Source organism: Euprymna scolopes, chromosome 46 (genome assembly GCF_053919585.1).
Source record: "Euprymna scolopes isolate OS-2025 chromosome 46, ASM5391958v1, whole genome shotgun sequence".
NCBI classification, from domain to species: Eukaryota; Metazoa; Mollusca; class Cephalopoda; order Sepiida; family Sepiolidae; genus Euprymna; species Euprymna scolopes.
In genome coordinates this window covers 140,205,148-140,230,698 of record NC_136527.1, presented here as the reverse complement: position 1 = coordinate 140,230,698, position 25,551 = coordinate 140,205,148, and the positions used below count along the sequence as shown (strand labels likewise).

At 36.4% G+C, this 25,551-nt stretch overlaps 1 protein-coding gene across 1 annotated transcript; it reads right to left on the bottom strand.

The window, feature by feature from the left end:
- Positions 1-4,726: 4,726 nt before the first annotated feature.
- LOC145270744 (uncharacterized) lies at positions 4,727-25,326 on the bottom strand. The gene is made up of 2 exons (XM_080126349.1): positions 25,113-25,326; positions 4,727-6,475 (listed from the first exon to the last, which is right to left on the bottom strand). Exon 2 carries the CDS (start codon positions 6,459-6,461, stop codon positions 5,250-5,252), a length of 1,212 nt encoding a protein of 403 aa, XP_079982475.1. The 5' UTR covers positions 6,462-6,475; positions 25,113-25,326; the 3' UTR covers positions 4,727-5,249.
- Positions 25,327-25,551: the final 225 nt, after the last annotated feature.

The following is a 25,551-nucleotide window of genomic DNA, read 5'->3' as shown; positions in this document are numbered from 1 at the left end:
CAAATGTTGCAGTATATCTTTTGTTTTGGTTTCTTGGTCTTACTGGATTCCAGGACAAGAATTTATCTAGTCTGGTGGAGTATCCAGATTCGTATTATTACATGAGGTAACATCACTTGGAGAAGGTGCACAATTCCTTGCTAATGTGGGTTAGCCATAGTGAGGAGATCTGAGTTAGTAAAGAAATTGAGAACGTAATTTTCCTCTCCCCAATTAACCATTTTCATATGTTGTAGTATATCTTATATTTTGAAGGAAGATCTTATTTGGGCTGCAAATACTGTGATTTTGACTATTTCATCAGGATTTGTTTTTAGGGCAAAGTATCCTCAGGCCAGATTGTTCTGTACAGAGAGACCTCCAGTGTGTAAAAAAATGGAAATAGCAGCGCATACCCATGCAAGCACAAAAAAGATCTAACCACAGTAGCCAGGCTCAAACCTGTTACAGTAAGAAAAAGAAAGAGAAAAAAATTATTTATTTTCTCTGAGTTTGCATGTGTGATTTTAAGTAATCTTTTCTGGCAAATACTTAATTACATACTTTGCATCGATAAGGCTTCTCATTTTTTTGTTTTATTTTACTTCAGTCGAAGCTATCAGAAATCAAGGGGCCCACTACCTTCACTACTTGAACTCTACATGAGATACATAGATATTCGAATGTTCCATTAAAGTTCTTTATCTCTTAAACACTGAATTAGTAAAGAAATTGAGAACGTAATTTTCCTCTCCCCAATTAACCATATTTATATGTTGTAGTATATCTTTCATTTTGGTCTCTTGGTCTTACTGGATTCCAGGACAAGAATTCATCTAGTCTGGTGGAGTTTCCTGATTCATGCTATTACTTGAGGTAACATCACTTGGAGAAGGTGTACCATAAATAAGTCGGTGTGAGTTAGCAATATTGAGTCGATCTTATTTGGTTCACAAATATTATGTTATTTGGAAGATTTTGTCCGCGTTCAAGTATCGTCATGTCAGATTTCTTTTTATATTTTTTCATCATTTCTTCATATCAGTTTTTTAATCATTTTTTCAGTTTTTTTAAGTATTATTTTTCTCATCACTTTTTTGTTTTTTTCTTATTTGTTCAAGTTAATGATTTCAAGAAAAAGATTTAAGAAACTGAAAAGAAAAAATGATTAATTTTTTCTTTTCAGATTTTTAAATCTGTTTTTCCTTGCTCAAGTTAATGATTACAAATTATTCATTTTTTTCTTCTGTTTTTTAAACATTTTTCTTATTTGTTCATGTTAATGATTTCAAATTAATCTTTTTTCTTACCAAGCTTTTAAAAATGTTTTTCTTATTTGTTCATGTTAATGATTTCAAATTAATCATTTTTTCTTACCAAGCTTTTAAAAATGTTTTTCTTATTTGTTCAAGTTAATGATTTCAAATTAATCATTTTTTATCAGTTTTTAAATCTGTTTTTTTCTTATTTGTTCAGGTAATAATTTCAAATAAATCATTTTTACATATCAGTTTTTTCAAATCATTTTCGTATCAGTTTCTTCAAGCTGGGGGTGGGGCATTCTATCATCAGGATTTGTTTTTAGGGCAAAGTATCCTCAGGCCAGATTGTTCTGTACAGAGAGACCTCCAGTGTGTAAAAAAATGGAAATAGCAGCGAATACCCATGCAAGCACAAAAAAGATCTAACCACAGTAGCCAGGCTCAAACCTGTTACAGTGAGAAGAAAAAGAAAGAGAAAAAATTTATTTATTTTCTCTGAGTTTGCATGTGTGATTTTAAATAATCTTTTCTTGCAAATACTGAATTACATACTTTGCATCGATAAGGCTTTTCATTTTTTTGTTTTATTTTACTTCAGTCGAAGCTATCAGAAATCAAGGGGTCCACTACCTTCACTACTTGAAGTCTACATGAGATACATAGATATTCGAATGTTCCATTAAAGTTCTTTATCTCTCAAACACCGAGTTAGTAAAGAAATTGAGAACATAATTTTTCTCTTCTCAATTAACCATTTTTATACGTTGCAGTATATATTTTGTTTTTGTCTCTTGGTCTTACTGGATTCCAGGACAAGAATTTATCTAGTCTGGTGGAGTATCCAGATTCATATTATTACATGAGGTAACATCACTTGTAGAAAGTGCACAATTCCTCGTAAAAGCTAATGTGGGATAGCCATAGTAAGGAGATCTTACTTGGACTGCAAATACTATGTGATTTCAAATATTTAGTCAAGGTTTACGTTTAGGGAAAAAGTATGCCAGGTTGTTCTAAAAAACCCCTGTACAGAGAGACCTTAGCCACCCGAGGACAGTGTCTAGTAGGCATTCAAGTTCTCTCCTGAATTTCTCTGAATTTATAAGAACTGTTCTAGTATACATTCAAGTTCTCTCCAGTAGGCATTCGAGTTGCGTGTGTAGCAATGTGTGTGTTTTAAAAGAAAATGGGAGGAAAAAGCTGAGCTACAACTAGTTAGTAAAGAAATTGAGAACATAATTTTCCTCTCCCCAATTAACCATTTTTATACGATGTCGTATATCTTTCATGTTGGTCTCTTGGTCTTACTGGATTCCAGGACAAGAATTTATCTAGTCTGGTGGAGTATCTAGCTCTGTGATATTACTTGAGGTAACATCACTTGGAGAAGGTGCACAATTGCTCATAAAAGCTAATATGGGTTAGCCATAGTGAAGAGATCTTATTTGGGCAGCAAATACAAAATGTGATTTTGAATATTTGGTCAGGGTTTACTTCTAGAGAAAAAGTATATGTGAGAGTTTTCATATGTTTCTTTTATTGTGTACAGAGAGACCTTAGACACTCGAGGATTCTAGTAGGCATTCAAGTTCTCACGTGTTAATCATTTCTTGCATTATGTTCGCTGTTTTCTTTTCATAATATTTAAACAGAGTTATGACATTCACTTATGTATCGAATTCAACTTTAATCGTCACTAACGCTCGAAATAGTAACACAATAACCTCGTGACTGTAAACGACACTGTTCCTTCCTCTCACTCAAGCTTTTTATGCAGTTTTTCACTCTGTCTCATTTGCATGTGTGCCTTCTGTTTTCTTGTGATCTCACACAGTTAATAAAACACCAGGCGCCATCTTTTTTTCTCTTTTCCCACCCAACACTTCCCTGTGGCAAGTCCACCCCTCCTCCGTCACGCCACCACTCACATGCACATCCACACAATGCACAAATACGTGGACGCTTGCTACTCTGGTGAGTATTACAGTAAAACAGAAAAGAATCAGTCTATCAGGATTTCCCGTATTGAATCCATATTGACGACACACACATATATAGACATATATAGACATATATATACACATATATATATTGATGACACACACATATATAGATTTACTATTCGACTGAATTCTGAAATAAATTTGGAGTTACATTATATTTTGTTTAACTGAAAATAAACGTCGTTTTGAAACAGCTGTAAATAGCTTGGATACCTAAAAATAAATCTAGTTTTAAATGATGATCTCATTTTAGCATACGGCTGTCAAACTCAGGAAAGTTGAACTCTGAAATTTCGACAAAATTTCAAACACAATCCTTTTATTTACTTCACAGGGGTAGCATGTTCTTGTTCCCTCACCCATACATGTAGGATATTTTACATTTTACAGTGAACTCTAAAACTAATTTCGAGTTGAGATTTATTGTGTAAGTTAAAATAAATATTGTCATGAAACAGCTGTAAAAAGCTTGGATTCCATTTGTGTTTACACTTTAATTTGGTATGAAGAACATTTAATTACCTCAGTTGCAGGAACTTTTTCTACTTCATTACATTTTTTTTTACATGGAGAACACCATTTATCAAGGCCCAGAAGCCACTCAGGAATAAGGGTTATTGCGCGAACAGTAGTCAATGGGATAGTATCGTAGTAATCGTTAGTAATGGAGATTTGATAACGTGTCATTACTTTAGGGGGCGGTTCATTTTATATTCCTGCGACTGAGGCAATAAAACTATTGCCTCAGTCGCAGAAAGAGACTCTCAATTAAGAAGACACTTTCTTGTCTTCTCTTGTCACTTATTTACGATTTTGAGAAAATAAATTTTGTATTAAATGTATTCTCTGCCTCGGCCATCTTTGTTTTGGTTGTTTAACTCCATTTTCCATATTTTTTTTCTTTTGAGTTCGCGGGATTAACATTGATACCCATAGTCTTGCAATATGTACTTCAATTATTTATCTCTTGACTATCTATAATTGCAAAGTTTTCTGGTAGATTAAAACCAATAAATATGTATTATAGACTTTTGTCATTCATTTATTATACTGCTCTGTAATTACATTGAGCTCTTTAAATAAGGATTGGTATATATTCTACTTGATTACATTTTTTTTGACATGGAGAACATCACTTATCAAGGCCCGGAAGCAACTCGGGAATAAGGGTTATTGCGCGAACAGTGAGTATTACACTTTATTTTCTATTTTGTTTTGATTACCCCACCCCCACCAGACCCGGGCAATGCTAGTTCCTCGTAAAAGCTAATGTGAGTTAACCATAGAAAAGAACTTAGGTGAGCTGCAAATAAAATGTGATTTCAAATATTTTTGTAAGGGTTTACTTCTAGGGAAAAATATCCTCATGATACCTCCAGTATGTAAAAAAAATGAAAATAGTAGCGAATACCCATGCAATCATAAAAAAAGATCTAGTCGCAGTAGCCAGGCTCAAACCTGTAACGCTAAGAAAAAAAGAGGTGAAAAAAATTTATTTATTTTCTGTGATTTTTAAGTAATCTTTTCTTGCAAATGATGAATTACATACTTTGCATCGATAAGGCTTCTCACTCTTTGGTCCCCCTGACCAAAGGTCCGTTAGTCTGTCTGCACTTTTCTCAATAACTACGCCTCGGAATTTTTGGACATTTTGCACAAACATTAAACATGATATGAGTAAAATAGTAACAGAACGAATTTTCTGTTGTGTTATTTTTTTAATAAAGAAGTCCGGTCATGTGGCACCTGTACGTTATATTCGATATAACAATGTTTTGAGTTTGTTTTCTTGGAAGATGCTGAACCACAGATGTTGCAAAGATGCGGTTCTACAGAAAAATCTTCAGGTTGTTCTAACAAACCCCTGTACAGAGAGACTGTCGACGCTGATAATTGTTTTATTTCATTTACATTTTACGAGAAATTTGTTTAAGTCTGATGGACACAGACGATTTATTTTTGAATGTTATAGCACATCTTTGATTATAGTCAGCTAATGTACTTCCTAATTTAAGTCGCTTAAATTTAGCTCTTTCTTTTTCGCATGTGTTCGCAAATGGGATTTAAGATGTGAATTCTGAGTGAACGCAAATCCACAAAGCTGACAAACGTAAGGTTTTTCCCGTGTATGAGTTCTAATATGACTTACAAGCGTCGACTTTTGTGCGAAGGCCGAATCGCAAATATGACACGCATACGGCTTAATTTTTGTGTGCGTCCGCGTGTGCGTGGTGAGATACGACTGATCCGAGAACGTTTTGGCGCAGAAGTGACACTGGAAAGGTTTCTCTCCGCTGTGTATACGCATGTGCACTTTTAAAGTTGCGTTCTGTGCAAACGCAGACCCACACACTGTACACGAATATGGACGCTCCCCGCTGTGTATACGTAAATGGATCTGGAAAGTAGAATTACGTGCAAAAGATGCTCCGCAGACTTTGCAAGAAAACGGTTTGAAGCCCGTATGGATGTGCATGTGGTTGCGCAAGTGTGACTTCTGTGTGAACGATGACTCGCAAACCTGGCAAGAATAAGGTCGCTCTCCAGAATGAATACGCTTATGGTTTTTTAACGTTCCGATCTCGGAAAATGAAGACCCGCACTCCGAACATGAATAAGGTTTCTCTTCCGTGTGTACACGAAGGTGACGGTCTAATGCGCACTTTTTTGTAAAAGCTGACGCGCAGACATGACAGGAATAAGGTTTCTCCCCTGTGTGTATACGCAGGTGGGTTTTCATGTACGACTGATCGGAAAATGAAGATCCACAAATATCGCAAGAATATGGTTTCTCTCCAGTGTGTGTCCTCATATGAACTTTCAGACTCGCTTTCCGAGAAAAAGCCGACTTACAAACCCCACACACAAATGGCTTTTCCCCACTGTGTATTTTAACGTGATTATACAACGTTGACTTACTCGCAAATGCCGACCCACAATCTTTACAAACGTGTGATTTCACGCCGGCATGTGTCTTCATGTGTTCTTTGAGGTTGGAATTTTTCGAAAATGTATGACCGCAAACGTTACACGAATAGGGCTCTTCTGTGTGGATTCGCAAATGAATCTTCAATGATGTTTCGTCAGAAAATGCAAGCCCGCATTCTTGGCATGAATAGGATTCCTCACCAGCATTGATTTGGATTTCGTTTTCCAAAATGACCGAAGATTCGCAGACTTCATTGGAAACGAATTCCTCTACTATAGGTTCCTCCATGTTTTTTGTGGAATCTGAAAATAAAAGACGTTATAAAAAATTTGCTTTTTTTATTCAATTTTTATGTTTCAATCAACTAAATCATATCATATTAGAAACCTATAATCTATTTAATATCAAATGTTGAGATTAATAAAACTGCCAACACCAATAAAAAGAATTTATATTTTCGTCCAATTAACCTTTCAATGAACTACATATATTAGAAACCTATAATCTGTTGAGTATGAAATGTTAAATATAATAAAAATGCCAACACGGATGACAAGATTTTATATTTTTGTTTAAATTACCTTTCAATGTACTACATATTACATTAGAAATTTATAATCTAATGAACATCAAATGTTAAATGTAATAAAAATGCCAACACGGATGAAAAGATTTGATATTTGTGTCCAATTTACCTTTCAATGAACTACATCATATCACATAAGAAATATATAATCTACTGAATATGAAATGTTAAATGTAATAAAACTGCCAACACAAATGAAAAGATTTTATATTTTTATTCAATTTACCTTTCAATGAAGTACATATTACATTAGAAACCTATAATCTAATGAATATCAAATGTTAAATGTAATAAAAATGCCACCACGGATGAAAAGATTTGATATTTTTGTCCAAATTACCTTTTAATATACTACATCATTTCATGTTAGAAATCTATAATCTACTGAACATAAAATTTTAAATAAAGGAAATTATTAAAGATCTGTTTTTATTCAATTTATCTTTCAATAAACTACATTAAAAACATTAAAAATTCATAATCTATGGAATATAAAATGTTAAATGCAACAAAAATGCCAACACAAATAAAAAATTTTTTATATTTTATTCAACTGGCATTTAAATATGTAACAGGATCCCGATGCCGGGAGCCTTGCTTAGATACATGAGGAAGAGAGAGGATGAGGTATGGTTAAAGGTCATGCTAACATTTGGTCATGAAAAACAGATGTCCATAAAATTCTGTCCATCAGAAAAATAATATCTGTTTTAATGTAAGAAAAATAGAATGCAGAAAAGATTGTCAGTCTGTTTTTGGCAGCCTAATAATGGGACGGATTTAAAGAAAGGAACTAGAGAAAGATTACTTTTCTAGGGGCTTTGGAAAAAATGGATTTTAAATAACTAATGAAGCCAGACAGTTACACAGAATTTAGATTTAAAAACCAGACTTTGTCACCAAGAAGTCTATAAAAACTATTAATCGGAGGAGAATTATCTATTCAGTTTCCCATATTTTATATATCTGAATGATTGACCGAAAACAGCGATAAACTACCAATCAGAGAATGGTGGGGGTTGATCATCACAAAGGACCTTTAGACTCTATTATATAAATTTCACCTGTTTGTGTAAATATATCTATGTCTACCTAAAACTTTTGACAGAGGTGACGGATCATTTTGAAGCTCGACCCTTCGGATGATAAATATAAAAAATTGGCTAAAAACATTAATTCCTTCACTGGGCAGTTTTCTACAAGGAGAGTTATTTTTTTTTGCATCGCCATTTTTCCAAGTCATCGTATTGGTTGAAATGAATTTACTAATTTCAACGTTCCGAACTTCCGGTCGCGTCATGGAGTAGGGGTAAGATGTCAGATTTTCTTCCAGTTTCCTTTCTGCCTTTGCGTCACGGATTCGAGCCTACCTGCCTACTACCACTTTCTTTTTGGTTCAGCACAAACCTCCAAACACCCGGGCAATGCCTGGTACCCTGGAGGTGCGTGTTGAGCAAACTACCCTGGGTACCTGGAGGTGTGTGTTGAGCAAACTACCCTGGATTGTGTAGTGGACTTTCGGTCAGCGTTCAAGTTGTGGATAACTTGGCAAAGACTAAAGTTACCTCTCATGAAAGAGGAGAACTATTTATGGCACAATGGGAGATTCCATTGTGCACACATGGGCCAGTCTATTCTTTGGATTATGATTGGCTGAATCACCTGATTGGATATGCTTGTACATAAATACAAGCCCTCAGTCCAGCTCAATCTGGTGTCAGTCTTGTGCATAAGCTGGACCCTTGGTAAGTGTTGCTGCTATTATTATTATTATTATTATTATTGTTGTTGTGTGTTATTGACTAACACAGTTCTTTTGATTATTCTACATCTCCCCTCTTCCCCCCCCCACAAGTAGGCTGGGTTGTATGAGAGGTGTATCTCTCTTTTAGGCCTAGTTTGTTGTGTGGTAGTAACCTAGAAAGAGCTTGGGGAATCCTTGATGATCGAAAGCGTGGGGATATATGTGTGGTTTGTTGTTGGGGTTTGGTTGCTGTGTATGTGCTATTACAGGGAGATAGTGGGAGATGCAAGAATGTAGTATCGCTTGAGGGAATTGTTGGTCCTAGTGTTGCACTTGGTATTGGGGTTGGTGCAGGCTTGAGTTCGCATTTTCTGAGGAAACGGCGGTTCCTAAGTGTAATCCTTCCTGATCCGTTAACCCTGATTCAGTATTGTCGATCTGGTAGGGAACTGATGATTTTGCTTGTCGTGTTCCATCTGCGATTGACTGGATTTTGGACGGCTACGGTGTCACCAGCTTGTAACGGTGGAAGGTTGTGGGTATATTTATTGTTATCTTCTGTTGCGGGAAAAGGGAGGTTTTTGGGGCGATTTGGCAATTGATCTACACACTTTTTAGACTCGGTGTCTACCTCTTCATGTACGTCTGCTAAAGGGTTTGGAAAATATTTGTACAATATTCCCACATCAATGCAGGCTGCTCTGCTGAGATAAAGCCGTTGTATGCCCTTGCATATGTAGAGGGCTTGTTTAGTTGTTTTCCTTCTGACCACAAACTCAACTGGTAGCCAACCCTGACACACGAGTGTGAAACCTCCAACTGTTCATATGATCTTTCTTGATTGGACAAGACTAATCTCTGTGAGGCCCATTTTGATTAAATGCTTTGGTCCCCCAAGACAAATGGCGGCACCACTGTCGGGAAAAACCTTTAGCGTTGTACTACGACTCCTAGGGATATTGACAGCTTGTCTGGGATCTGGTTTTGGTGAGACTGGGATTACTGATGCATTTATTTCAGTTAACAGATCACCTTCTGTAGTCATAATGATGCCCCTCATTTGATCGAATGTGATATGGGCCATGAGTGTATTCATGGGAGCTTCTTGGTCTTTAAAACTTTTTATCACTGCCGAGCGATATTTCTTTGTCCGGCACACTGCTGAGAAATGGTTAAGTTTCCCACAAGTGTTGCACATTTGATTCCATGTCGGACATGTTAAATGGCGGGCACTTGTCCTTGGAGTACCGTGTTGGTGACTACCGCAACCTATGCAGGTTTGACGGGGTTCTTTATCAGCAATGTTATCGTTGTGAGTAGCAGTAGAGCTAGTGTGAATATTGCCTCTGCTAGTCCGTACAGCACTGTTTTTTTTTGTCTGCGATATGTTGACACCCAAACTGTAGCTATGTCTGAGGTATCAGTCATTGCGGTTTGGTCCCGTAGTGCAGACTCAAATGCCTCAGCATGACAAATATTTTGGTTGAGAGTTCTTAGCAACCCGGCTTTTGCCAATAGATCGGTCTGAAGCGTATCATTCGATATCCCTTTGATAAATTGGTCCTTGATGTAAATGTCGGACAGGTCGTGATCGCAGTTGGGGCATGAGAAATTACAGTTTATGGCCGTGGACCTAAGACGAACAAGGTATTGTTGGATGGGTTCATGGGATTTGATTTTTGAGTTACCAATGCTTCTGTCATCTCTAGCAGCTTGTCTGGGTTGGTGGTGAAGAACTTAGGGTACGTATTTATGATTGCGTTTTGGATGGATTCATCAGCGCAACTGTATAACTGGATATTGGCCTGAGAAGTTGGCATGTCCGTTATTCTGGTGAATACTTCCCAATCAATCCGAAATTTTCTGAATTGTTGAGGGGTCATTTTGAGATGAAGTTGGGGAGGCCTGGCAGCTGGTGCCTTAGCATAGGTGGTCTGGGTAGCGGGCTCCTTGGCTTGTCGAAGGATAGACAGAGCTTCTCCCATTGTTGTGATTCCCAATTCTCTTAGCATGGCTCGATCCATTACTTGAAGGTTTTCTTTCCTCAGTTTTTCCTTCACAAAAGTTGCAGTGTAGCTCTTGGCAGAATCGGCAGCAATGCCTGTTTTGAGGAAATAGTCTTCCCAATCTTCTATCTCGAACCCTGTTTGTAGCGCCATATTGGATTGTGTAGTGGACTTTCGGTCAGCGTTCAAGTTGTGGATAACTTGGCAAAGACTAAAGTTACCTCTCATGAAAGAGGAGAACTATTTATGGCACAATGGGAGATTCCATTGTGCACACATGGGCCAGTCTATTCTTTGGATTATGATTGGCTGGATAACCTGATTGGATATGCTTGTACATAAATACAAGCCCTCAGTCCAGCTCAATCTGATGTCTGTCTTGTGCATAAGCTGGACCCTTGGTAAGTGTTGCTGTTATTATTATTATTATTGTTGTTGTTGTGTTATTGACTACTACAGTTCTTTTGATTATTCTACAGGTGCGTGGAGGTGTGTGTTGAGCAAACTACCCTGGGTGCCTGGAGATGTGTGTGTTGAGCAAACTACCCTGGGTGCCTGGAGGTGTGTGTGTTGAGCAAACTACCCTGGGTGCCTGGAGGTGTGTGTGTTGAGCAAACTACCCAGGTGCCTGGAGGTGTGCATGTTGAGCAAACTACCCTGGGTGCCTGGAGGTGTGTGTGTTGAGCAAACTACCCTGGGTGCCTGGAGGTGTGTGTGTTGAGCAAACTACCCAGGTGCCTGGAGGTGTGCGTGTTGAGCAAACTACCCTGGGTGCCTGGAGGTGTGCGTGTTGAGCAAACTACCCTGGGTGCCTGGAGGTGTGTGTGTTGAGCAAACTACCCAGGTGCCTGGAGGTGTGTGTGTTGAGCAAACTACCCTGGGTGCCTGGAGGTGTGTGTGTTGAGCAAACTACCCTGGGTGCCTGGAGGTGTGTGTGTTGAGCAAACTACCCAGGTGCCTGGAGGTGTGTGTGTTGAGCAAACTACCCTGGGTGCCTGGAGGTGTGTGTGTTGAGCAAACTACCCTGGGTGCCTGGAGGTGTGTGTGTTGAGCAAACTACCCTGGGTGCCTGGAGGTGTGTGTGTTGAGCAAACTACCCAGGTGCCTGGAGGTGTGTGTGTTGAGCAAACTACCCTGGGTGCCTGGAGGTGTGTGTGTTGAGCAAACTACCCTGGGTGCCTGGAGGTGTGTGTGTTGAGCAAACTACCCTGGGTGCCTGGAGGTGTGTGTGTTGAGCAAACTACCCTGGGTGCCTGGAGGTGTGTGTGTTGAGCAAACTACCCAGGTGCCTGGAGGTGTGCGTGTTGAGCAAACTACCCTGGGTGCCTGGAGGTGTGTGTGTTGAGCAAACTACCCTGGGTGCCTGGAGGTGTGTGTGTTGAGCAAACTACCCTGGGTGCCTGGAGGTGTGTGTGTGTTGAGCAAACTACCCTGGGTGCCTGGAGGTGTGTGTGTGTTGAGCAAACTACCCTGGGTGCCTGGAGGTGTGTGTGTGTTGAGCAAACTACCCTGGGTGCCTGGAGGTGTGTGTGTTGAGCAAACTACCCTGGGTGCCTGGAGGTGTGTGTGTTGAGCAAACTACCCTGGGTGCCTGGAGGTGTGTGTGTGTTGAGCAAACTACCCTGGGTGCCTGGAGGTGTGTGTGTTGAGCAAACTACCCTGGGTGCCTGGAGGTGTGTGTGTGTTGAGCAAACTACCCTGGGTGCCTGGAGGTGTGTGTGTTGAGCAAACTACCCTGGGTGCCTGGAGGTGTGTGTGTTGAGCAAACTACCCTCGGTGCCTGGAGGTGTGTGTGTTGAGCAAACTACCCTCGGTGCCTGGAGGTGTGTGTGTTGAGCAAACTACCCTGGGTGCCTGGAGGTGTGTGTGTTGAGCAAACTACCCTGGGTGCCTGGAGGTGTGTGTGTTGAGCAAACTACCCTGGGTGCCTGGAGGTGTGTGTGTTGAGCAAACTACCCTGGGTGCCTGGAGGTGTGTGTGTTGAGCAAACTACCCTGGGTGCCTGGAGGTGTGTGTGTTGAGCAAACTACCCTGGGTGCCTGGAGGTGTGTGTGTTGAGCAAACTACCCTGGGTGCCTGGAGGTGTGTGTGTTGAGCAAACTACCCTGGGTGCCTGGAGGTGTGTGTGTTGAGCAAACTACCCTGGGTGCCTGGAGGTGTGTGTGTTGAGCAACGACCTTCCTCCTCCGATCAAGAAAGTTAATCAAGTTTGATTGCAGTTGAAAGATTCTATATCTGCATGTTTGTCAAATCCAAGAGAAGCCCCGAATTTAACTGATACTTTTTTTACAAACTATATCCAAAATAATTTTATGCAATAATTATTTTTTATTTTTGTTCATAAGAAAATGATCGCCAAAGTTATCATTGATTGCATATTGCTTGGAGAGTAACAAATACATAGAGGGCATTGCAAAGGCTGCTGCAAAGAAGGTGGGTTCCCTCTATCAAGCTAGAAGACTACTCACACCCAAGAGTTATTGCAAAGTACAGACAAACATTATATAGGAATCAGTTACAACTTTTCAGAAAATTTTATAAAAATCCAAGGCATCAATTTTTTTTTTTTTAATAAGTACAAAAGTGTCAATTTTAGCCATTTTAACCCGAAGGGGAGGTGGGGGGGGGCAACCGTAATTTTCCCGGAAAATCTGTTCTGTTACTTTGTTACTCATATCATGTTTAATGTTTGTGCATAATTTCAAAAAAAATTCCAAGGTGCGGTTATTGAGAAAAGTGCAGACAGATGAATGGACAAATGGACAAGGGTGAATTTACAGGTGCACCCTTCTTTTGTTGGGGGACCAATAAATTTATTGTACCTATTTACTATGCTTCCCCACTGGACAGAGTTAAACACCAGGGTCGTTTTTTAACGTGGAGAAAAGGTACAAAAATAAAAATTGTCTCAGTCGTGAAGGGTTTCTCCTCCAATGAAATAGAACGAGAAATGGAAGTGCCACATCTGAAGAACAGATACTACACTTATTGCAGAGGAAAGTAAGTCACAAAACCTATTTTACAATTCATTTTTCTTAAATCCGAGAGAATAGTCAGGTTTCTAATGTAATTTTGTAGGAGTTTTTTGAAGATTTGCAAACATTTTTGGAAAGGTTTTTGTCTCAGGAATCAGAAAATCAATGTTTGCATTTGCTCAGATGCGTATATGGCGGCCATATTGGAATTTACAAAATGTCCGCTGTAAGATATACGTTTTGTAATATCTTGGCCTTTAAATAAGCTGGAACACTGATTTTAACTGCTAAATCTACATTTTCAGGGCCAAGGAAACCAATGGTGGTGGTTATAAAATTTTCCCAGATGTGTATATGGCGGCCATATTGAAATTTACAAAATATCCGCTGTAAAATGTATATTTTGTAATATCTTGGCCTCTAAATAAGCTGAAACACTGATTTTAACTGCTAAACCTGCATTTTCAGGGTCAGAGAAGCCAATGGTGGTAGTTATAAAGCAACAACATTTTAACATCAATCTTTAGATTCATAACTGGGTTCAAACTGATGTGGTGTTGTTTTATTGCAATATCTTTGTAATAAAAAAATATGTATCATTTATAAATTCATACTTCAGTTGTTCCTAAAAAACTCTTGCTGTTATATCATTAATTCAAATTGCTAATTTACCTCTGATAATGTGAGAACTTGTGTTTTTGTATTGCTATACTAACATTACTGTAATTCTATGTGTGTTTGTAGGTTAAGCATGAGTGATGAGTCGCAAAATAGAGAGGAGGCATGTCAAACCAAGGAGTCCATTAACTGGAAGCAGTGCATTCTCTGCCAGTTTGATGATAAAAAGAAAGGAGTCTTAGTGCAACATCCTCGATAAGAGTCCTATGGGCTCGTACTGCAGGTAATTCTAGAGAAAGCTAGTTTGAAGAGAAGCCCTGAATTTAACTAATGCCTTTTCTTGTACAAACTGTGCCCAAAATGATTTAATGCAAGAATTATTTGCTTGATAGTAACACTTACTTTCAACACCGACGCCACAACCAGCCTCGATTGCACCGAAAGAAACGATACAGCAGCCATTCACCAGGGCATTTGCAGGAGGAACTTACCTATTTAGAGGCTTGCCTTTTTTCTGTTGTTCTTGGCCTTCAGGCCGGGATCAAAGTGTAGCATTTGTTCCGGCAGATGCTGCACTTAAGATAATTTGTACCAGTCAATGGAGGGGAAACCCTCTATACTGGGACAATTATTATTTTTGGTAACCAGAGTGCCCCCTTTTTGCCTACTTTTAGGGGAGCTGGTTTTAACCTCACATTAAAAACGGCCTTGTGCCTAATTTGCTCAGTGGGGGAGCAAATAAACACCATTTGTTCCGGCAGATGCTGCAAGCAAAGACCCTATGTGGGGCGACCCCACAGATAAGACCTTGGTCAATATAGGGGCAACCCTTCATATCAATTGTCACTATCCAGCTCCCCTCCTCCCCGGGGAGTTGGTCCCCATTTCCCCTTCACTCCTCACATTAAAAATCGACCTTGTGCCTAATTTGCTCGGTAGGGGAGCAAATAAATACTTGGCCTTCGGGCCGGGATCAAAGTGTAGTATCTGTTCTGCAGATGCTGCACTTAAGATAATTTGTACCAGTCAATAGAGGGGAAACCCCCAATACTGGGACAATGATTAGTTTTGGTAACCAGAGTGCCCTCTTTTTGCCTACTTTTAGGGGAGCTGGTTTTTACCTCACATTAAAAACGGCCTTGTGCCTAATTTGCTTTGGTGGGGAAGCAAATAAATACATTAATACTAATATATTTTTCCCCTATTATCACCACGCCATTCATCGACATCCTAATTATGTTTGTCTTTTTATCCACCTTTATCAACCTTAATTCTTTTTTATTCTAAATTTCTACTCACTGTTTTAATTTTCTTTCTCTTATAATAAGCCCTACTCTCTTCTGTGCATTGAGATTTTTTATTCGGTTGGGATTAAAACATCTATAAATATAAAAGCGAAAATGTATGTATGCATGTTCGCTTTTTGTGTATGTCTGTAAAAGGCTTTTTTTACTGGACTTCTCGCTCAGATCATTCCTTCTTAAAACTTTTTATATCACATCTAAATGATAATATCTAAGAGTTACGAATGGGGGGGGTCGCCTGTCTATTTAATTTGCCCGACTTTCGTGCGCTATTTTTTCCAGATTTTAGAGTGTCCCGTGTATCTTTCGTTTTCAGTATAAAAAAAGCGAAAACTGGCTTGCAGACGCGTCATGTTTCAAGGTCAAACATCACGTGACTTCAGTTTCTTGCACATGTCAATTTCATTCTATAAATTAAGATGTTTTTCATTCCTCTTCTCTCGTGGCCGAGATGATTAGGTTCCAGAGTTTTTTTCCATTTTGTTTCCACCTCCACGTCAAAGGTTCGGGGTTTAAGCCTACTTTCCTACTGAAACTTTTTTTTTCCTTTTACACCTCCAAACACCCGGCTAACATTTTTTTTTTAAAACAAGGTTGTCTTGATCACCCCCCTCCCCCAACACCCGGGTATATATATATATATATATATATAAGCCCCTCCCCCGCTAGTTTAATACAAATACTATTATTAATATCATTAATCCTATTATTAATAATACTATTATTAATATTAGATTGAAGTTTATATCAGGTAAACACTACATCCTTTTGATTTCATTAATAATATATATATATATATATATATATATATATATATATCAGCAGTTCAGTCCGGCTAACCCTAACCCTATCTTTACACCTCTGCCTTATACCTCCACGCTTTTCCCTGTACAATAGCAAGAATAAGGATTCTGAATCAGAACACCTTGCTTGGTAAAGATAGTAACAAATTCCTAATGAAGTAAACACTTCAATAAAATCTCCACACTAACGTAATGTACTTGCAATAACCCTTATCCCCGAGTGGCTTCCGGGCCTTGATAAGTGGTGATCGCTGTGTAAAAAAAAAAGAAAAAAATACATGACATGAGAATTGTAATGTTATGACCTTTTAGGCTGCGATCATAGCGTAGTATCTGTTAACTGTGGCAAGCCGGAGCAATGGTCAAAACATTATTATTGTTATTGTATTCTTATTAATTGATTTAGGCTGTGATCGTAGCGTAGTATTAGTTAACTGTGGCAAGCGGGAGCAATGCTCAAAACATTATTATTATTGTTATTGTATTCTTATTAATTGATTTGAGTGACGGATGGTTGCTGGATCAGTTATTATGATTAGAAGAATAAACAATTAAATTGAGGAAGAAATGATTGACGTGTGAATCGCAAAAGGAATGTGAAAATAGAAAATAGATGTAAACATTATTTTGGGGTTTTGAATAAACAAATAACTAGGTGGATTAGATTGGTATGAGACATGTAATTAGGTGACGTAAGAGAACACGTGATGTAATTAGTTTTGGAGAGATTTGAGATTTGAGGATTGACCAGCAGAGCAGACAGACGTCTAGACAAGGGTGGACAGACAGCTAGGAGTGGTCTGTAAGAACAGAACATGTAGACTAACTGCAGATCCTGTGAAAACCATTTGAGAAAACTGTAATAAATTTATATTACAAAAATATAAAGAGTTGTTTTAATTGTTTCACAAATAAGAACAGATGTCTCAATTATATGGTGCTGATCGCTTCATGGTTCCTCACGGAGCAGCAGGAAGTTAAAAGAACTCTTCAAGGAAAAGGTATGAAGCATATATTATTATTCTTATATATGAACTGTAAAAATATCCTGAGTGATAAGTCTGATACAACATGATTAAGTTTACATGTCAATATCATGTCCTCCTAACTAAACAACATACATACGATTTATACGTTTATTATCTGTCTGTTAAAAGAACAATATCTTACATCCACTAGATAACACATGACACATTTTAATATATCATCTCCTCCAATATAAACCAATATACAACAGAATTATCCAAGAAGAAAGTGGAACTAGGCGAGTCCAGGCAATAGACAACGCAACCAGATCGCAACTGAAGCAGAGGAAGACTATGAAAAATATGTGGATAGTCTAGACACCTGAGCAACATAAAAAATAATGAGCAACAATGAAAACATGAATGCCTCTCAGTAGATAGATAGATGGTGAGTCATAGCTTCCATGCCACATTGAATCATTTATACCAGGGAAAAATATCTATAACTTTGTACTTTTTCTGAGAAACAAATCTATCTCTGATGAGATGTTTTATGAATTTCCATGATTTAACGAAACACGTGTAAGATGAATTATACTATGAATAAAATACATTGCGTGTGATGTAAATGTATGTTTTGCGTGGTATGTTTACTTCCGATATATCTATCTATCTATATATATATATATATATATATATATATATATACATACATACAGAGCCGCTGAAAAAAGGAGGATTGGTTGGCTGTTTTTGTTTTACAGCATATCAACCCTTTTCGGGTTATTTAATGCCGAATCCAAAGATTTTGAAGAAAAATTTTTTAAATAGAATATATTTGTTGTTTTCACGTCGGTTTCTATTTAACCCATAGTTGGAACCCTAACAGGTGCTACCACTCCGGGTCAGAGTGGACCTGGGAGCAATGGTAATTAAAGGGTGGCTCCACACTCCCAAAAGCCCACATGCTGGGGCTTCACCACTGGATATAGTTTAAGGTCATATCCAGGACCCCCATTGAGGGACTTTTACCCTCTGCAGGGGGGCAGTCGGCGTATTCTAACGCCCCACCGACAGGGCCAAAAAAGGATGAAGCAGAGAAAGGAGAGATCTACCACCAACACAGCTCCTTCCGCCTCTTCCACTACTCAGTCGACCACCTACACATGCTCCCCCCTCCCTGCAATAAAGTCTGCGGGTCAAGGATCGGCCTCGACAGACTCGAGGACCCACAAATGACCAGACTCAATCTTACCAACAGGAAAACAATCATACTCGTCATCTGCAGCACTTATATATGAATACCATTTTTTATTTTTTCACTTGCGGAGTGATTAGTAAGTGGTTCCATTAGAACACACTGCCATATTCTCATTCAGCCTTTTAAAAACGGGCAAAGTTTATAACCAGTCGACTTAGAATAGATACTTTATAAAAACTGAAAATATGGTTTAATTTGTGTCTGTATTTGCATTGAATACTAATCCGTATTAATCATTACCCGTGCATTAAAGGGATACTGAGTTTGATGTACATTACCATAGCAAATGTCTACAAAAAAAAGTGAAACTTAAATACTAACCCTTATTATCTCTGTGTATCGAAAAACAGCAAAACACATGGCTCCCTTCTATATAAGAGTGTGTGTCTGGTTTGAACATTTTTTTTGGATTGAGCTATCATTTCATTCTATTTAGTAGTTTCAGATCTAGATTGAGGTGCTAGGCAAAACGCATGTGCATAGGCACCATCATGCAACACTAGTAGACCATCAGCCGGCTCCTCATCCACAGGAATGTGGCTTCGGGAATGCCGACCAGAGATGAGTATAGGGTGCCTTTCCATGCGTGACATGGCACTACAAATATCCCGATATTACACAACTGATGATAGAACAGCCGCTCTAAGCGCTATCAAAGGGCTTCTGTAATGTCAATTGGAAACAGCAACCAACAACTGTCAAACCGGTACCCTCAAACCTGTCCAACAGGAGAGGCGCAGTCCAATCATGTTAGCACAGATGGTAAATAAGCACCCCTAAGATGCCCAGTTATAGGAGATGGGAATAAGGCAAATTTAGGGGACGGCATTCATTGCCCCAGTCAGGAAAAAAGGCTAAGCACTGGACGTCTCTAATGAGTCCTTGTGGCCGCACCTCTGCTCCTGGCTAATAGGCAAAGAAGGAATATGGAGGAGTAGATAGGCAGAGCCTATCTACTCCTTAAGCAGTTTAGATTTGCAAACCGGTGATTTGATCAAGTCACCAGCTCTAGGATTATTATGTATTATCTAATATCCAGGGTGTCCGTAAAGTTACTATACAATCTTATTGTTTTATTGTATTATATTTGTATTAATAGTTAATATTTTTTTTTTTACAGGTTTATTTAATCAAGACTGTATAGTAACTTTACGGACACCCTGTATATTATCTTCTGATATTTATTATTATAGTCTTACAACTACTCACAATACTCACTTAATAACTTACTCCTTTAATTCACCTCCGAACCTTCACATTGCCTCACTAGTGCAACGTGTACAGAATAGTTACAAAATGTCTTCCCTTCCCCATGTTAAGAATGGCTTTCTAAATAATAACATTGCCTCACTAGTGCATTAGTTTCATTAATTCTCATAACATGCATGACATCTAGTATGGCATAAAGGTTTACTTCACATCCACCACTATACCTCCCCTTGAGTCCGAAAACATAAACTACCTACATCATTTAAGACTATGATAAAAACCCTATACACCTTTTTATATTACACTTTATATAATACGCTCCTCCCTTATCTTAGATTTCAATATAGATCCCCCTAACAGCATCTTTAATTCTAATGATTTTTGTTCCTGATAAATCCCATGCTAGACATTGCATCTTCATGTTTTTCTTGTGATGAGAAGCATTGTACTTCGAAATACCTTGGTATAAAGAGTCCCCTCTATCCCCCAACTAAATGTTTGTATACCTTTATTAAATAGATGAACTATTCTATATTCACCAATATATAGTTTTTGTGAATTCAGTTTCCATTCTTATTATTTTCCTTTATATATCTATAATATAAAGCTGAATGTGTGTGTGTGTGTGTGTGTGTGTGTGTATGTGTGTCTGTCTGTCTGTCTGTGTCTGGTCACGAATAGGCTCCTATATGGTTGACTATTTTAAAAAACTGATTACATATAATGACAGAGGATGTATCGAGACACAGGAATGGGTATGTTTGATCTGGCAGAACGGTGGTCCATTAAAATTGTGGGGTCTGCGTTCGCGCTTGGTCCACAAAGTATGGAAATAAAAAATTAAAAAAAAAAAAACGTTTACAAGTGTTTTTGATATAGATGTACATAAGAATACTTTGATAAGTATGTTTTAACTTAAATAGGGATGATATAATAAAATTATGGGGTCTGCGTTCACGCCTGGCCTCCATAGAATGAAAATAGGCATAAACTTTAATAAAGACTTCTCATATCTATCTGCGTAAGTATACTTTGATAATTATGTTTCAGTTTGAAGAAATATGGTATAATAAAATTATGGGGTGTTCGTTCGCACCTGACCTCAATAGAATGGAAATATGTCACAAAGTTTAATAACTTTTTTTTTATATAGATCCACAGAATATTGTGATAATTGTTTCAGTGTGAACAGGTATGGTATAATAAATTATGGGGTTTATCTATTTTATTTTTACTTTCATCATATTTTGCTTTGGTTTTGATACCCCCAACTTCGAAGCTATCTCTTTACAGCCCTTCCTTTTCATAAGCTATCATACTTTCATAAATCAGAGTCCATTTTCTGTAGGCTGTTTTTGAACCCAGTCAACGATGGGTACTTTTGCTAGTAAAATATAAAAAACTCGTAATTTCTCTTTTAAAAGTTGATTGTTTATTTTCTTTATGGAATATACTTCCAAAATAAACTATTAAAGTTGTTTAAAAAGTAATAGAAATATTACTTTTTAAAAAACAGTGTTTACAAAGTGCTGGCGCACCTTCATGCAGCCATTTTTTATGTAATGAAATCAATTGAATTTTACGAGTTAATTTTTATTCAATTTTAAACTTTAAAAATCTCTCAAAGTTTTCTATTCTTAAATTTTTATGATATTTTCAGGGTCAATGTGAAATTTTATTCTCTTTCCAATAAACCGAATATAATATTTTAGACAAACGACTTTTTTTTAAATTCACTCCCCCATCTTGAAATGTCTATCAAAATTTTTTAAGAATTAATTTACACACCAAAGTTTTATATATCAGAAATTGAAGATAAAAAAAAATCAATAAATAATATAATGTAAATTAAAACAAATGAAAAAAAGAAATGCTTTTGGAAATTTACCTTAAAGTCCAAAGTGTAAAACCATGTTGATTTTTTTTTTTTTGTAATTGGAAACCTATGTTCTGCTTATATTGTCCAGTAAGTATTGGACACTGATGACAATTTCTTCTATTTCATTCAATGTTTTTTTTTTTTTAGATATTAAAAAATAAAATTCACTCGATAAAGTAGAATTAAAATATATTAAATCAAAAATATATGTATTTCTTTGAGAAAAGAAAAAAAAATTCCTTGACTTGTTTTTTTTTAAAAGTATAAGTAAAATTTGACTAGTTTTTAATTATGGGAACACATTTCATGCACAAGGCTAGAATGGCTAATGCAAATGTGTGGTTTTTACTTCATTCTGTCCATCCGTAGTTCTAACCAAGAACAAACCAGTACTTCTGGTGTTTCGATAAGAACATAAAAATGCTTACGTAATGGCGCCTTTTTTCAAATAGTCGTTTAAAAAATTCTTTTATTTAAAAAATAAATGGAAATTAAAATATAAATATGGATAAATTCTTAACAATGAAGAATGGAACTACACATTGAATAGTATTTTTTATAGGTAAGTGATTTTTTCAAATTTATATCGATTTTTTATAATCGAAGTAAGTAAAATTTTGTTGATTTTCTTCAAATCTTTTTTAAAGAAAACCGATTTAAAAAAACAAATATTGCATAATTTGCTATTAAACCTGTTATTTTTTTTTAAATTTGGTCTTTGCTCCTTTAATTGAAAAAAAAAAAAAGGAAAAATTAGGGTTTGAATTACATTTTGCAAGTCGTTATAAGCTTGAAAACATAGGAGGTCGAATTATTCAATTTTTTTTCACGCATTCTTAAGTTTGATGTTTTTTTGTTTTTTTTTTGACAGAGGAATTAAAAAAACAAATATTAGAACAGAACGAAATTAAAATTTCCATTCCATTTTTTAAACAACCCAAAAAACAGAGCACTTTCAACAAACTCTAATAATAATAATTAAAAAAAAAAAAAAGTACTTTTGCAGTTTATATGTCGTGCTAATTTTTTTTTTTTTTTTTTTGATACGATTTTCAAGTTAAATTCATTTTTTTTCCGGTATCTTTTTACAGAATCACTAACTTGCAGCGTGACTTTCTTTTTGTTTTTTTTACACTTAAAAAATAAAACGGTCACGCTGCAAGTTAGTGACGCTGCCAAAAAACAAAAAAACAAAAACAAAACAAAAGACACCAAAAAGAAAAAAAATTTTTTTCAAGTTTTTCAAGTTGAATTCAATGTTTTTGTTTATTAAATTGTTAAAGGAAAGTACAGAATAGTTACAAAATGTCTTCCCTTCCCCATGTTAAGAATGGCTTTCTAAATAATAACAACATTATTTCAGTATGGTCCGTATTCTGCATAAGTACCATCTTTGGTTTATTAAATTGTTAGGTGAAAGTACAGAATGGCTACAAAACACTCCTCATGTTAAGAATAGCTTTCTAGATAATAACGTTATTATTTGAGCATGGTCCGTATTCCACTTGAATTGTTAGATGAAAGTACAGAATAGTTACAAAACGTCTTCCCCTTCCCAGGTTAAGAATGGCTTTCTAAATAATAACCTTATTTCAGTACTGTAAACTGCACAATAACCGATTAAAAAAATTTGAACAAGTTGGATCGTCCGTGGGGATGTATTAATCTTTAATTGCACTTTTTATAACAGAATTATAAAAAATAAGGTTAACACTACAGTTTATCGCCAAAAATGGAGACGGCATTTTTTTCGGGCACCTGTCGTCAGAATCAGAGGGAGAAATCGTTATTTTAAACTATGATCGAAGCATGAAATAAATAACAAAAAAATTAAACTAGACAATGATTAATTCCGGAAAGAACTAATTACTATGTGCCCCAGTGTAGTATAAATACCCCCTACCTCCCCATGTTAAGAACGGCTTTCGAGGGGGGTGCCTTATTCCGAAAGACATTATCTTATTTTCAATCTCCCCGTAATCAACAGTGCACGTTCACCCTGTGCTTAGAAATAATATTTAGAAAGCCATTCTTAACATGGGGAGGGTGTTTTGTAACTATTCTATACTTTCACTTAACAAGTTAATAAACAAAAGACGGTATTTATGCAGAGAAGGTACCATTCTGAAATAATAATGTCATTATCTAGAAAACCATTCTTAACATTGGGGGGGGGGGGTTGTAACTATTCTGTATTTTCACCTAACAATTTAATAAACAAAAGAGGTACTCATGCAGAATACGGACCGTGCTGAAATAATAACGTTATTGTTTAGAAAGTCATTCTTAACATGGGGAGGGTATTTTATAACTATTCTGTACTTTATCTAAAAATTTAATAATAATAAAAATATCGTGAAACTTGAATTTAACCTGAAAAAAAAAAGGTACTGGTCGCGATTAGAGTTCCCTGCCGGAACACCCTGAAAAAAAAAAAAAAAAAAAAAAAAAAAACACTGACAGTTGCCATAGTAACTAAACGATCATGAATTTTTATTGACTTTGTTTTACTGTTTATGAGCATTGAAATAAAAGACATTACTACACATTTATTAATAATATCTCACTTTTAATCACTTTTATCGACTTTTTCTTTTCTTTTTTAAATAGCATTTTCTTTTTAAATGACGTTTTTACTGTTTATGAAAATTAAAAGAAAAATAATTAATAAACATTTATTAATAAAAGAATGGGTGCTAGTGCAGTGCACTTATGATCCGCGCTATATTTTAAATCGTATTTCTAAGCTTAATTAAAGTTTAATGTTTTTTTATTCAATTGTAAGGTTAAAACGTAGTCATTTAAAAAGAAAATGCTATTTAAAAAAGAAAAGAAAAAGTCGATAAAAGTGATTAAAAGTGAGATATTATTAATAAATGTGTAGTAATGTCTTTTATTTCAATATTCATAAACAGTAAAACAAAGTCGATAAAAATTCATGATCGTTTAGTTACTATGGCAACTAAGGGAGAAGTCAGTGTTTTTTAAGGGTGTTCGGCAGGGAACTCTAATCGCGACCAGTACCAAAAAAAAAAAAAAAAAAAAAAAAAAAATCTATTTAAATAAATCACGGTAACACAAATGCATAAGCCCAATTTTATTTATTATCTTTTTTAATTTTTTTTATTTATTTGTCTGAAAATCTTTAATCGATGAAAAAAGTTTGGTATTTTTTTACGACTAGCCCCAATGTAGTAGAAAACATCCACAACAACCTCATATTAAGAACGGCTTTCGGAACAAACATCGCCCAACCTCCCCATGTTAAGAGGTTGGATGGTGTTTAATCCGAAAGCCGTTCTTAACATGGGGAGGCACGTCGTAAAAATTTACCAAAAGTTTTTTAAAAAGTGAACATTGTGGAATTTAGAGGTGGAAGGCAATCTCGAAGACGTCCGCCATAAAATAAATAAATAAATAATTAAGTAAAAACGTTATTATTTTACTACGGTCTATAAACTGCACAAGTCAAGTTAAGTTCCGATTTTTTTTTCAACACGATAAATAAGTTGGATCGTCCGTTATGATTTATTTCACACACAAATACAAAATGCCAATAAATAATAAAGTACAAATAAATTATACTCACATTTTTTTGAAGGGGAGGGGATCCTAAATTTGTTTTGTCTTGTTATTTTTGAAAGCCAAATGCAAATTATTCCACAACCGACATTTTAAGGGTTGTTCGATTATAAAAATCGCCATTTCTTGTTTTAGTCATAAGCGGCCTCGAGCAAAGGGAGATAATCAAGTCGTTCGGTCAAAACACGATTATCTCCCTTGTCTGATCGTTTCACTCTAATTCAAATAGTTATAGTCAGCTTGTTTTCCGCGTGACTGTAACCGGAACCGGTGACGACTCCAAATAGTCCCCCCCCTTTTTTTTGTTATTCTGTATTTTGTTTTGAAATTATTGGGGTTTGTATTACTGTACACATAGATTCGAAAAAGTTGTCAAAAAACAAATATATAACAAATAAACGTTATCAAAGGCAAGATAAGTTATTTTTCTACCAAACTGGATATAT